Source organism: Heterodontus francisci, chromosome 32 (assembly GCF_036365525.1).
Source record: "Heterodontus francisci isolate sHetFra1 chromosome 32, sHetFra1.hap1, whole genome shotgun sequence".
In the NCBI taxonomy this organism is placed as follows: domain Eukaryota; kingdom Metazoa; phylum Chordata; class Chondrichthyes; order Heterodontiformes; family Heterodontidae; genus Heterodontus; species Heterodontus francisci.
Genome location: NC_090402.1, coordinates 49400854 through 49416491, shown reverse-complemented (window position 1 = coordinate 49416491; position 15638 = coordinate 49400854). Strand labels below are relative to the sequence as shown.

At 44.8% G+C, this 15638-nt stretch overlaps 1 protein-coding gene across 3 annotated transcripts in view; it reads left to right on the top strand.

The window, feature by feature from the left end:
* Positions 1-15638, top strand: part of glipr2 (GLI pathogenesis-related 2) — a 94637-nt gene that overhangs the window by 34195 nt on the left and 44804 nt on the right. For all 3 annotated transcript variants that reach the window (XM_068012779.1, XM_068012780.1, XM_068012778.1), the window contains 3 exons: positions 518-595; positions 2357-2575; positions 15226-15303. In XM_068012779.1, coding sequence (XP_067868880.1) covers positions 568-595; positions 2357-2575; positions 15226-15303 — 325 coding nt within the window. In that variant the 5' untranslated portion in view covers positions 518-567. The remainder of the gene's footprint in view (positions 1-517; positions 596-2356; positions 2576-15225; positions 15304-15638) is intronic.

Genomic DNA, 15638 nt, shown 5'->3' with positions numbered 1-15638 from the left:
TCCCCCACTGACACTTCTACCACTTGTCCAGCTTCATTCCCAAGGATTAGGTCCAGTACTGCCCCTTCTCTTGTCGGACTTTTAATGATTTGTATATTTGTACTCCTAAATCCATCTGTTCCTCTACCCTATTTAGACTGTTGCAAGAAGAATGTGGCCTCCTTATTCATCCTACCAAAATCCACCACCTCTTATTTACCTACATTGACATTTATTTGCCAATTACATTCCCATTCTGCAAATTTATATTTTATTGCAGACTTCTTCAGTATTAACTACACTGCCCCGCAGCCCCCCGCATCGTTTAGTATTGTGTGCTTGGATTTCAGTAAAGCCTGTGATACAATTACTCTGGAAAGGCTATTATTGAAAACAAAGAAAGCGGGAAGCAGTGAAAATATTTTGCAACAGATATATAATTGGTTGACCGATAGAGCCCACATAGTGGTGTTACGGGGAGTCTCATCATCACTTGTGCCCTGTACCCTTTGTAAATTTGACTGTTCTTGCCCTGCAGGTCATTTTGCACAGCCGGTTTGAAGAAACTCCAAGGAGATCAGGGTCAGCATGGCATCTGATGGCAAAGGACTCACAGGTGTGGTTCCGAATAACCCAGCCAGTAACATCACCAACCTACTTTGCTAAAAATATTCTGCCTGAATTCTTTCTTAGATTTCCACTACTCTTTGTGTGAAGGAGTACTTTTTGACATCATCCATGAATGGCCAAGCTGTCATGCCCCCTTGTTCTGGACTCTACCACCAAAGGAAATAGTTTCTCTCCATTTACCCTCCCAACTCCTTTAATCATTTTAAAGATCACCCCGTAATCTTCTAAACTCAAGGGAATATTTGTGCAACCTGTACTCATAATTTAAGCCTTTCTGCCCCTGGTGAATCTGTGCTGCGCCTCCTTCAAGACCAATATATCCTCCTGAAGTGCAGTGAAGGAGTGTATTGGTGGGTCAGCACAATGAGAGCACATCAAGTCACCTGGCACACCAGGAACAAGCTGGGTGGCACCAGAACGGACCTGATAGTCTAAAATAATTATTGCTTTCTGTCAGAGATATGAAAACAATGAGTGGAGTTTAACTGCCCCACCCATTAGAAACCAGATAGATAGGAAGTCAAATACAAGCAGGTTACTCACCGGCTCACATCCTGACTGTTTCCTGTTTTAACATCGATTGTTTTGCAGGCAGATGAGATATGAGATGGGGCGGCACAGTGGCGCAGTGGTTAGCACCGCAGCCTCACAGCTCCAGCGACCTGGGTTCAATTCTGGGTACTGCCTGTGTGGAGTTTGCAAGTTCTCCCTGCGTCTGCGTGGGTTTCCTCCGGGTGCTCCGGTTTCCTCCCACCGCCAAAGACTTGCAGGTTGATAGGTAAATTGGCCATTAGCAATTGCCCCTAGTATAGGTAGGTGGTAGGGAAATATAGGGACAGGTGGGGATGTGGTAGGAATATGGAATTAGTGTAGGATTAGTATAAGTGAGTGGTTGATGGTCGGCACAGACTCGGTGGGCCGAAGGGCCTGTTTCAGTGCTGTATCTCTAAATAAAATAAAAATAAAATAAAATATCCACTTAAAATAGGCCGAACCCTCATAAATTCTGTAAATTGGGTCATTTTACATCAGTAGGACCCCAATGCAGTTTTACTCAGGGCCTGAGTGGGGTGTCTGCAGGGGCTTTTCCACGAAGCAGAAGATAGAAGAGGCCATTTCTGGTAAAGTAAGTTTGAAACTTTTTCTTGGTGGCACCAGGAGGAGCAGGTTCCCCAGACTCCACCTACTTCCCTCTGAGAGGCCCTCCTGAAAAACCCACCAATTACTTGGAAGTCAACAGGTGGCCAAGAGCCACCTGATCCTCTTTGCCTGCCAGCAGCATCTCTGCTCCTTCACACCTGTTCCAGATGGGCAGTGACCTGGCAGCATAGAAATGAGGCCCCGGCATTTCACACTCGACCCCCTCCACCCACAGCTTGTTCTGGGTTAAAAACAAACCCCCAGAGTCAGCAATGGTTGCAATGGGACAGCAACCCAACTCAACTGGCCTAAGTATGAGTTCGGGTCAATGAAGCCTTTAATTTTTTTTGGAGTGCGCAAGCAATTTGTTTAAGGCCCTTTAAATATTTTTGCACAGCCACACGTGCAGTTACTTAAAGGTGCCAATTTGTGCGCATCCTGCACGGAAACCTTCGGGTTGAAGCTGCACAGCTTAGAGGGAATATTTCTTTGGGTAGCTCCTGAGCACAATGAACAGAGTTCAAGGGAGCCTAGTTTACCCTGTCCTTCAGAGCAGTCCACAGACTGAGGCTTCTAGAGATACACCACTGAGATCTCTTTCTTTCAGGTAAAGGTTCTGGAAGTTTTGCTGTGCAGTTGCTGAAATCTGTGAATGACTATCGGACAAAGCATGGAGCGGGGCCGTTAACCCTGAACCCGGTAATCAGTGAGAAGGCTGAGAAATGGGCAAAGCATCTGGTAAGCTCCAGAACACTGCAGCACAGTGACACATCGTATGGGGAGAATATCTGGTGTCAGCAAGGCCCTGGCAGTCTGCAGGTCACAGGTACGTCACATCACTGCCTAACACACACACACAGTTTCATCACTAACATCAGCAGGAGAGTATACACTGGGTTTGGATATCAGAAGGTGACCCCAGCCCATTGAGCCTGTTCCTTCCACAGCCCTTCTGCAAGACATTACATTGTGCCATTGGACTCATGAACTATCATAATAAAAACAGAAAATGCTGGAAATACTCAGCAGGTCTGGCAGCATCTGTAAAGACAGAAACAGAATTAATGTTTCAAACCCAAAACGTTGACTCTGTTTCTTTGCCGGGACCTGCTAAGTATTTCCAGCATTTTCTGTTTTAATTTCAGATTTCCAGCATTCACAGTATTTTGCTCATGAATTATTATGTTTCACACAGTGTCTGAGCATTATTACCAGTACCTGTCCTTATAACCCTCAGTCCAATTTCTAACCACATATTCAGGTTCATACTCATTGAAGGTGCTGGTCGACACTGGATTACCCAGAAACTATCCAATGTAATCAATGCTCTAAGAGAAAAAGCGCATAATGGGCTGGTGCTGCACACCAGTGCAAACTAAGCAGTGAGCATGGAGCAGATGGGAAACGACCAGCAAAAGAGGGTGAGAGCAGGCCAGCAACTATTGTAGGGCTCAAATCAGCACTCCTGCTCCTCCTGGCTCCATAGGAATAAGAGTAGGTCATTCAGCCCCTTCAGCCTATTCAGCCATTTAATTAGATCCTGGTTAGTCTGTACCTCAATTCCATTTATCCACCTTGATTTCCATAACCTTTAATACCCTTGCCTAAAAAAAATCTATCAATCTCAGATTTGAAAATTTCAATTGATCTCCAGCCTCAACAATATTTTGGGGAAGAGAGTTTTAGGTTTCCACTATCTTTTGTGAGAAGTGCTTCCTGACATCACCCTGAACAGCTTCACTCTGATTTTGAAGTTATGTCCCTTGTTCTGGACTCCACTCTAATGTAAGTTAGAAAAAAACATACTTGTCTTTTCTCATTGGCCTCAATAGACCCAGAAAAACTGAGCAGAATATGGGCAGCACAGGCTGCTCCCACATTATAGCAAATTTGCTCCTAAAACATACATCAGACCTCTAAATAGTAATACTCAAGGGGTCTAATACCTGTTTCAAGCAGATGGTCTGGAGACTTGGAAAACTCCAAGGTAGATCGAGCGCGGGACACCATCCCCAAAATCCGCCCCCCCAACACTCATCTATTGTCTGATAAACATAGAATTACATAGAATGTACTGCACAGAAACAGGCCATTTGGCCCAAAAGGTCCATGCCAGCATTTATGCTCCAAACGAGCCTCTTCCCATCATACTTCATCTAACCCTGTTAGCAAATCTTTCTACTCTTTTCTTCCTCGCGTGTTTATCTAGCTTCCCCTTAAAAGCATCCGTGCTATTCGCTTCAACCACTCCTTGTGGTAGCAAGTTCCACATTCTCACCACATTCCACATTGCAATATGTTACAGTTGCAGAGCAGGTTTGACTTTAGTTTACAGTCAATGTTTCCATGTGATTTTGCAGGCTGCCATTTTGTCATGGCTTGCAAAAATCACATCACTCTCCATTGGTAGAAAAGTAAATAAAGTCAGGAGTTTGTGCGCACTGACTTCAGTTACCTATCCCATCATTGAAGATTTCAAAAGAAAACAGGAATACTGATGTATGTATGTATGTATGTATTTGCATGTAACTGCCTGATAGGGCAGTTGAAGCAGATTCAATAATAACTTTCAAAAGGAGATTGGATATTGACTTAAAAAGGAAACGAATTGCAGGGCTATGGGGCAAGGGCGGGACCATTTGGTAGCTCTTTCAAATGGCTAGCATAGACATGATGGGCCAAATGGTGTCCTGATGTGCTGTATCATTCTATCATTCTCTCTGTGTATGGAATCTCTGCTGTTAGAATGAATGAAGTTGGGCTATGCAAACTCCTGACTTAGTTTTATTTCAGTAATGGAGGAGCAAGCTGATCTCGCCAAGCATGAAAATCAAAACTTCCCATCACAGAATCAGAAGGAAGCCATTTGGTCTTTGGCAGCTCTTTGGTAAAGCTATCAATTAATCCCATTACCCTGTTCTTTCCCTGTAGCTCTGTAAATTTTTTTCCCTTCAAGTATTTATCTAATTCTGTTTTAATGTTACAATTGAATCTGCTTCCACCGCCCTTTCAGGTGGTGCATTCCAGATTATAACAACTTGCTGCTTAAAAAAATCTTTCCTCATGTCAATTCTAATTCTTTTACCATCAGCTTAAATCTGCAACCTCGGGCTACCGACCCTTCTGCCATTGGAAAAAGCTTCTCCTTATTTACTCCATCAAAACCATCATGATTTTGAACACCTCTATCAAATTTCCTCGGAACCTTCTCCGTTCTAAGGAGAACAACCCCAGCTTCTCCAGTCTCTCCAAATAAACGCAGTTCCTCATCCCTGGTACCACTCTAGTAAATCTCCAACGTTTTGATATTCTTCCCAAAGTACAATGCCCAGAAATGAACAGAACACTCCAGCTGAGTTCTAACCAGTGCTTTATAAAGATTTAGCATAACTTCTTTGCTTTTGTACTCTATTCCTCTATTTTAAAAAAATCAAGGATCCCATTGGCTATTTGAACAGCCTTCTCAACTTGTCCTGCCCCCTTCGAAGGTTTGTGTACATACACCCACAGGTCTCTCGGTACCTGCACCACCTTTAAAATTATACCATTTAGTTCATATTGCCTCTCCTCATTCTTCCTACCAACATGTATCACTTCACACTTTTCTACACTAAATTGCATCTACCCATTTCACCAGTCTGTCTATGTCCTCCTGAAGTCTGTTGCTATCCACCTTATTGTTTATTACATTTCCAAGCTTTGTATCATCTGCAAACTTGGAAATTATGCCCTGTACAGCCAAGTCCAGGTCATTAATACATATCAAAAAAGGCTGTGGGTCCTAATATTGAGCCCTGGGGGAAACCACTGTATACTTCCCTCCAGTGTGAAAAACAACCATTCACCACTGCTCTCTGCTTTCTGTCCCTCAGCCAATTTCCTATCCACACTGCCACTGTCCCTTTAATCCCATGGGCTTTAATTTTGCTAACAAGTCTGTTATGTGGTACTCTGTCAAACACCTTTAGAAAGTCCATATACACAACACCAACTGGACTAACCTCATCGACTAGCTCCGTTACTTCATCAAAAAATTCAATCAAGTTAGTCAAACATAGTTTGTCTTTAACAAATCCATACTGACTTTCATTTATTAGCCCATACTTTTCTAAATGTCAATGAGTGCCATTAGGCTGGATATGAACTTGGAGGCTGGGAGGAAGTGGGGGCACTATTTTGCAGTCGGGAAGCACAGGTTTCCCGCTAGTCTTGCTGAATTTAATTGAATTTTACTCTGTTTCCTAGCTGCAGCCAGACAGATTGAGAGGCTGGCTGACTGTCGGGTGAATAGGCTTGCAGCATTAGGCTAGAGCCGAGGTGCGGCAAGGAGCTGGGGAAGATCGGGGCACAGTGGGGAGTGGAACCCAAAGTGGGGAGGAACATCAGAGTCCGGAGCTGGGGAAGATCAGGGAGGCTGGAGCAGTGGACTGATTGGGGTACGAAGCCGGACAACATTGGGAGGCAGGTGAGATCAAAAGGATCAGGGCGGAGATTGAATGCCCGAGGCAGATCGGAGGCCGGAGCCAGGGGAGATCGGAAGGGTCAGGAGTGGAGATCAGAGGCTCAGATTGGGGGAGATTAGAAGGGCCGGGACAGATATCGGAGACCAGAGGCAGATTGAAAGCCAGGGTTGGGGAGATTGGAAGAGTCGAGGCCAGAGGCAGATCAGAGGCCGAGGTCAGGTGAGATCGGAAGCGTCTGGAGGGGAGATCGTATGCATCGTGGAGGAGATCAGAAGAGTCATGGGGCCTCAAGGAAATCAGAAGGGTCATGGGGCATGGGTGTAGCAGGTCAGCTGTTTCCAAAGGTAAGTGGAAAGGCACTTACCTCCTGAATCCAGCAGACCTCGCCTCCCTTTCGCCATTGGGTTTCCCAAGGCCTGTAAATCTCTGCCAGCCAGGGTTAAATTTAAAATGGCGGTTAAATATGAGGCACGCAGCCTCATTACAATATTTAATTTTCCAACACGTCTCCTACGAACAGAGCCTCCACAAATTCCACCATTACTTCCCTCAATAACTAGGAAGTATCCCATCCGTACTGGGTGACTTTTCTACATTGAGGACTGCCAACCTTTTAAGTACCTTCTCTTTATCCATTTTCAACCAGTCCAATATTGTTGTTACCTCCCCTTTACTGCTTCATTGGCAGCATGCTCCCCTCTGGTGAAGACAAATACCAAGTACTCTTTTAGTACATTAGCCATGCCCTCTGCCTCCACAAGAAGATCTCATTTTTGCTCCTTAATCAGCCCCACCCTTCCTTTGACTACTATTTCACTATTTATGTGTTTAAAAAAGACTTTTGGGTGTCCTTTTATGTTAACCACTAATCTATTCTCATACTCACATTTTCATATTCACATTGAGGGTACCCTCCATTGTGTCGTGTGGCACTACCACAGTGTTAAATGGGATAGATTTAAAACCGATCTAGCAGTCAAAACTGGGCATCCATGAGGTGCTGTGGGCCATCAATAGCAGCAGAAATGTATTCAACCATAATCTGTAACCACATGGCCTAGCATATTCCCCCACTCTAACATTATCATCAAGCCGGGGGACCAACCCCAATTCAATGAGGAGTGCAGGACAGCATACCAGAAGCAGCATTAGGCACACCTGAAAATGAAATGCCAGACTGGTGAAGCTAAACACAGGACTACATGCATGCTAAATAGCGGAAGCAGCATGTAGACAGAGCTAAGCGTTCCCACAATCAACTGATCAGATCAAAGCTCTGCAGTCCTGCCACATCCAGTTGTGAATGGTGATGGACAATTAAACAACTAACTGGAAGAGGAGGCTCCAAAAACATTCCCATCCTCAATGATCGTGGAGCCCAGCACGTCAGTGCAAAAGAAAAGGCTGAACCATTTGCAACAATCGTCAGCTGGAAGTACCGAGTGGATGATCCATCTCAGCCTCCTCCTGTCATCTCCAACATCACAAATGCTAGTCTTCAGCCAATTCAATTCACTCCATGTGATATCAAGAAGTGGCTGAAGATACTGCATACAGCAAAGGCTATGGGCCCTGAAAACAGTCCAGCTGTAGTACTGAAGACTTGTGCTCCAGAACAAGCTGCGCCCTTAGCCAAACTGTTCCAGTACAGCTACAACACTGGCATTTACCCAACAAAATGGAAAATTGCCCAGGTATATCCTGTCCACAAAAAGCAGGACAAATCCAATCCAGCCAGTTACTGCCTAATCAGTCTACTCTCGTTCATCAGCAAAGTGATGGAAGGTATAATCGGCAATGCTATCAAGCAGCACTTACTCAGCAATAACCTGCTAGTCAATACTCAGTTTGGGTTCCGCCAGGGCTACTCGGCTCCAAACCTCGTTACAGCCTTGGTCCAAACATGGACATAAGAGCTGAATTCCAGAGGTCAGGTGAGAGTGACTGCGCTTGACATCAAGGCAGTATTTGACCGAGTGTGGCATCAAGGAGCCCTAGCAAAATTGAAATCAATGGGAATCGGGGGAAAAGTCTCCACTGGTTGGAGTCATATCCAGCACAAAGGAAGATGGTTGTAGTTGTTGAAGGCCAATCATCTCAGCCCTAGGACATTGCTGGAGGAGTTTCTCAGGGTCATGTCCTAGGCCCAACTCCATCATAAGGTCAGAAGTGGGGATGTTCACTGATGAGTTCACAGCATTCAGTACCATTTGCAACTCCTCAGATGCTGAAGCAGTCTGTGCCCACATACAGCAAGATCTGCACAACATTTAGGCTTGGGCTGATAAGTGGCAAGTAACAATCACGCCACACAAGTGCCAGGCAATGATAATCTCCAACAAGAGAGAATATAAACATCTCCCCTTGACATTCAATGGCATTATCATCACTGAACCCTCCACCATCAACATCTTGGGGGTTACCTTTGACTAGAAACTTAACTAGACTAGCCATATAAATACTGAGGCTACAAGAGCAGGTCTCTTACCTCCTGACTTACCAAAGCTGTCCATCATCTACAAGGCACATGTCAGGAGTGTGATGGAATACTCTCCAGTTGCCTGGATGAATGCAGCTCCAACAACACTCAAGAAGCTTAACACCATCCAGGACAAAGCAGCCCGCTTGATTGGTACCTCATCCACCACTTTAAACATTCACTCCATCCATCACCACTGCACAGTGGCAGCAGCATGTACCATCTACAAGATGCAATGCAGCAACTCACCAAAGCTCCACTCCTTTGACAGCACCTTCCAAACCTGTGACCTCTACCACTGGAAGAACAAGGGCAGCAGACACATCAGAATACCACCACCTGCAAGTTCCCCTTCACACACCATCCTGACTTGGAACTATATTGCTGTTCCTCCACTGTCGCTTGGACAAAATCCTGGAACTACCTCCCTAATGATACTGTGAGTGTACCTACACCACATGGACTGCAGAGGTTCAAGAAGGTGGCTCACCACCATCTTTTGAAGGGCAATTAGGGATCAGCAATAAATGCTGGCCTTGCCAGCAACACTCACATCCCATGAACGAATAAAAAACCTCTCTTATATAAAAGCAAAATACTGCAGCTGCTGGAAATTTGAAATAAAACAGAAAATGCTGGAAACAGACAGTAGGTCTGGCAGCATCTGTGGAGAGAGAAACAGAGTTAATGTTTCAGGTCTGTGACCTTTCATCGGAACTGAGAACAGAGTTTATTTATTATTTAAAAAACTGTCTCTTTGACATTCATTCTCTCTTTTAGATTTCCTTGACACTTTCTATATTCAGCTTGGTTCTCTACTGTATTATGAACCTTACATTTGTTATATGCCTCCTTTTTCTGTCACATTTATTCTCTATTTGTTTAATAATCCAAGAAGCTCTAGCTTTGGATGCCCTTCATTTACCCCTCATGGGAATGTGTCTATTTTGTGCCCAAATCATCTCCTCTGTGAAGTCCTCCAGTTATTCAATTACAGTTCAGCTTACAAATTATTGATTCCAGTCTAAATGGGCCAGATTCCTTTAAACTCACTGAAGTCAGCCCACTCCCTCCATTTTTATACTTGTGGCAAATAGATGTTAGGAATGTCCATCTAAACAGTGCCACCAATGAGCAGTGGAGCAAAGGACTGACCTGTGCAGAGAAAAGTCACCAGTGGGATTTATAAGAAAATAACTGGTAAACTTTTGACTAAGTGTGGTTAATTGAGAAGTATTTTTGTGTCCTTATTATAAGATGCATTTAATTTTTAAGCTTCTAAGGTCAGTGGGGATAATTTTTACTTACAGGAGGTGCAGAAAATGGATAGCAGCAGATCAGTGAAAAAGAAATTGTGTTTAGTGTCTAACAGGCGGGTGAATAACGAGCAGGCTGTATAATGGAAGGGGTGTATAATGGGCAGGGTGTTTAACAGGCAGGGTATTTAACAGGCAGGTATACAACGGGCAAGGTGTATAATGGAAGGGTGTATAATGGGTGGGGTGTATAACAGGCAGGTGCAGAACGGGCTGTGTGTATAATCGGCAAGGTGTATAATGAGTGAGTTGTAGAATGGTCAGTGTGTATAACAGGCAGGTGTATAAGAGGCAGAGTGTAGAATGGGCAGGATGTATAATAGGCAAGATATATAACGGGGGGGGGGGGTGTATAAGCTGGTGAGCTGTATAATGGGCGTATGTATAATGGGTGAATGTATAACATGCGGGTATTTAATGGATGGGATGTATAACGAGGGTGATCTATAACAAGCTGGTGTATAACGGGTGATGTGTATAATGGGAGGGATGTACGATGGGTGGGTGGATAACGGGCAGGAATAAAACAGTTGAGACGTATAATGGGCAGGTATGTAATGGGCGAGGTGTATAAATAAAGGGGTTTATAATGGACAGGTGTATAATGGGTGGGCTATATAATGGGTGGGTGTATAACGGGCTGGTGCATAACAGACAGATGTAGAATGGGTAGATGTATAACAGGCTGGTTTATAACAGACAGGTGTATAACAGGTGGGTGTATAATGGATGGGGTGTATAACGGTGGTTGTATAATGGGTAGGCGTATAATGGGTGGGGTATATAATGGACGGGTGTAGAAAGGGTGGGTGTATAACACACGGTGTATAATGGGCGGTGTGTATAATGTACAGGGTGTATAATGGGCGGAGTATAGAATGGGTAGGTGTATAATGATTGGGTGTATAACAGGCGGGGTGAAGATTGGGTGGGTGTATAACAGGCGGGTGTATAAGTGTATAACGGCGGGGTGTATAATGGTCAGGGTATATTACAGGTGGGTGTATAACGGGCAGGGTGTATAATGGGTGGGGTGTATAACGGTGGGTTTATAACAGGCAGGATGTATAATCGGTGGGTGTAGAATGGGTAGGTGTGTAACAGGTGGGTGTATAACGGGCAGGGTGTATAATGGGAGTGGGTTTAAAGGGCAGCCAAAAACTACCACCAGCTCTTCGCACTTGTCCAATGTGTAAATCACCCCCAAGAAACTCTTGCATGTATATACAAAAGTACAATACTGCGGATGCTGGAAATCTGAAACAAAAACAGAAACTGCTGGAAATTCTCAGCAGGTCTGGCTACATCTGTGGAGACAGAATGAGAGTTAATGTTTCAGGTTGATGACGTTTCATCAGATCTGTCAGTTTCGTCAGTATTCCCAGTATTTTCTGTTGCTATTCTTGCACTTATATAGTGACTTCCATAACCTCAGGACATCCCAATATGCTTTACAGCCAATGAAGTACTCTTTCGAAGTGTAGTCACTGTTGAAATCTTAGAATCACAGCAGCCAATTTACATAAAGCAGATAATCTGTTGTTTCAGTGATGTTGGATGAGGGAACCCCCCCCCCCTCCCCCCCCCCCACCCCCGCCACAACATCTTTAATGTCTGATAGACGGGGCCTCAGTTTAACATCTCATCAAAAAGACAGCATTCCCTCAGTACTAGCACTGAAGTGTCAGCCTAGATTTTGTGTTCAAGTCTCTGGAGTGAGACTCAAATCCACAGCTCCAGATTCCGACTGAGCTAGTGTTAAATTACAAATGAATTACAGTAGAAACTGCATCTTGATTTGAATACATTGAGTGTAGGGAGGCAGAAGAACATGTAGGACTGACAGGCACAGCAGCAACAACAACTTGTATTTGCATAACACCTTTAACATAGTAAAACTTCCCAAGGTGCTTCACAAGAGTGTTATCAAACAAAATTTGACACTGAGCCTCCTACAGAGATATCAGGGTAGATAACCAGAAGCTTGGACAAAAATGGAGGTTTGAAGCAGCATCTGAAAGTAGGAGAGAAACTGAGGTGGAGGAAGTTTAGGGACAAATTCCAGAGCTTAGGGCCTAGGTAGCTGAAGGCATGGCCTCTGCGGGAGCGATGGAAATTGGGGATGCACAAAAGGCCAGAACTGGAGGAGCACAGAGATCTTGGAAGGTTGTAGGGCTGGAGGAGATAACAAAGATAGTGAGGGAGGAATCCATGGAGATGTTTGAAAATAGGGATGAGAATTTTAAAATCAAGTCTTTGTTGGATTGGATGCCAGTGTAAGTCAGTGTGCACAGGGTGATGGGCAAATGGGACTTGGTCCAAGTTAGCAGACAGACAGCAGAGTTTTGGCTACCGTTAAGTTTATGGAGGTTGGAAGATCGGAGGCTGGCCAGGAGAGAATTGGAATAGTCAAGTCTAGAGGTAACAAAGGCATGGATAAGGATTTCAGCAGCGAATCGCTGAGGCATGGGGGGGGGGGGTGGAGTTGGGCGATGTTACGGAGGTGGAAATAAGAGGTCTTAGTGATGGCATGAATATGTGGTAGGTAGCTCATCTCGTGGTCAGGTTGTGAATAATCTGGTTCAGCCTGAGACAGTTGTCTGGGAGAGGGATGGAGCCGGTGGCTAGGGAACTGAGTTTGTTGCGGGGACCGAAGACAATGGCTTCAGTCTTCACAATATTAAGTTGGAGGAAATTTCCGCTCAACCAGTATTGGACGTCAGACAAGCAGTCAGGCAATTTAAAGACAGTGGAGGGGTTGAGAAAGGTGCAGGTGAGGTAGAGCTATCAGCAGCATACCTGTGGAATCTGACACTGTTATCAGATGACATCGTAGAGACGCAGCATGTAAACGTGAGAGTGACTGCCTTTGACATCAAGGCAACATTTGACCGAAAGTGGCACTATGGAGCCCTAGCAAAATTGAAGTCAATGGGAATCAAGGAGAAAACTCTCCATTGGTTGGAGTCATACCTAGCACAAGGAAGATGGTTGTTGGAGGCCAATCATTTCGGATGCAGGATTTCCTCAGGGCAGTGTTCCAGGCCCAACCATTTTCAACTGCTTTATCAATGACCTTCCCTCCATCATAAGGTGAGATGTTCACTGATGATTGCACAATGTTCCATTCTATTCACAACTCCTCAGATAATGAAGCAGTCCATGCCACATGCAGAAAATCCTGGACAATATTCAGGCTTGGATCGGTAAGTGGCAAGTAACATTCATGCCACATAAGTGCCAGGCAATGACGCTCTCCAACCAGACAGAATCCAAACATCTCCTCTTTACACTCAATGGCATTACCATCACTGAATCTGGCACCATCAATATTCTGGGGGTTACCATTGACCAGAGACTTAAATGGACTAGCCACATAAATACTGTGGCAATAGCAGCAGGTCAGAGGCCGGGAATTATGTGGCGAGTAACTCAACTCCTGAGTCCCCAAAGCCTGTCCACCATCAGGAATGTGTAGGAATACTCCCCACTTGCCTGGATGAATGCAACTCCAACAACACTCAAGAAGCAGAGTACCATCACAGATAAAGCAGCCCACTTGATTGGCACACAATCTGTCAGCTTAATCATTGACTCCCTCTATGACCAGTGTACAGTGGTTGCAGTGTGTACCATCTACAGGATGCACTGCAGCAACTCGCCAAGGTTCCTTCAACAGCACCTTCCAAAACCGCAACCTCTACCATGGTCACAGTCACATAGGATGTGATTGTAACTTTGGTAAGGACTGTTACAGTATTGTGGTAGGGGCAGAAACCTGATTGAGTGATTGAAACATGGATTAGCAAGAAAGATTGGGGAAGCAACATGAACAAGGACTTTGGAGAGGAAAGGGAGGTTGGAGATAGGGCATTACTTTGCAAGGGACAAAGGAATAAGGGTGAGTTTGTTTGAGAAGAAGGGTGATAATGGCAGATTTGAAGGGAAGGGGCACAGTACCTGAGGAGAGGGAAGCTTAGAGCTAACGTGGGGGCCAGGAAGAGAAATTGGGTGATCAGCAGTTTGGTAGGAATACAGTCTAGGAAACAGGAGATGGTCCCATGGACAACACAAGTTCAGAGAGGGCATGAGGGAAGATAGGAGATAAACTAGAGAAAGATGAGAGTACAGGGCTAAGGGAGGGGATCCTTAGGGGAAGTTTGTCAGCAGAGATGTAATCCGATGAGCAATGACCATTACAGTAGTAATACAGACCCACAACAAGATTTGTGATAGAGAAAAGATGGAGGTGACAGGGAATTATCTTACCAGGCAGGATATCCAGTATCCTGTCCCAGAGTTTGATGCAGGTGAGCAGTCATCAAGTATCAGGACCAACACAAGCCTAGGCCTTCCTTCAAGTTAGTGTTGCTGAAGGAAGTGGGTTAAGATGCGAGTTCAACCTGTATTATGGCCCGGACTTATTTTTCTAGGTGAGAGTTGATTACACATATAGGGTGGGCTCCAGCAAAATCTCCACTCTGCAGAGTGAGTCTGTCATTGCTGGAGGCAGGTAAAAGGTTGTGGTGCAGCCCTCCTGGAGATGCTGCATGCACCATAAAGGGTGAACTGACTCCAAATGAACCTTTATGCAACAAAGCTAGTAGTTAAAGTGGCTGACGGGGTCCACACTTAAATGCTCTCCTTCCTTCCACGGGTTTCTTCTGCTATCCTCCCACAATAGACCCTCTCCCACCGCCTTCGTATTGGGCCAGCTCTCAGTTGGTGGTCCATGGTCGGAAAGGAAGGGAAATGGGCCAATCTCCCAAGACCTCTCACCGTTATTTAAATGCACCCGGGCAGGGGACAGGGTAGGTGATGAATCCCTCGGCCTTTAAGGAGAGTTGGCACTTGTTGACATGGCAGAAATATTTGGCAAGAGATGGGAAATTAAGTTTTAGCTGCAAAGAAGGTGGAGGGAGTTTCACCAGAGGTCAGCAGAGATACTGAGGCCAAGAATACTAATAGGTGAATGAATAAGGGAGGGGGGGGGGAGTGATTGAATGTCTGTGATCTACCTCTAGGCATGTACCTTCACTTATTGTTTTCTCGTGCTCAGTCTCTGTTAGTTCCCATTAACTATAACAGGATTGACTGTTGTTATATCTGAGGGGAACTCCTCTACACACAGATGCTGCATGGTAATGGCCTTTAGTTAAATTTAATTTTGTAAAAACTAATTGCATTTCTGTGACTGTCAATATTTCAATATTCACAGGGCAGGAAGTCGTTGATAACTGGTACAATGAAATTAAACGTTATGATTTCTCCTCTCCTGGATTTCAGAAGAATTGTGGTAATTTTCTTTTTATGAACCCAATTTATAATCAGTTCTGGGACCAACGATGGGAGAAACAACAGCAAGACTGAAAGGATGATCCTAGTCTAACTGCTGCAACCATGGACTAATCCTCAGCAAAAGAGGGACAAGAGAAACCCGAGAGCAAGGGGCACAGTGAGATGTGGGTGGGGATGGCGATGGGGGTGGAGGTGGGGTGGGGAATGGGATGAAGGGTCTGTTTTATAAGTATGTTTCATTACCCAAAGTGATGTAATTGATTCCCTCCTTGTGTTTCGACTAATGATGCCCTCTGTTAATGTCAGTAATTAAACTTCATGCTCTTCATGTAT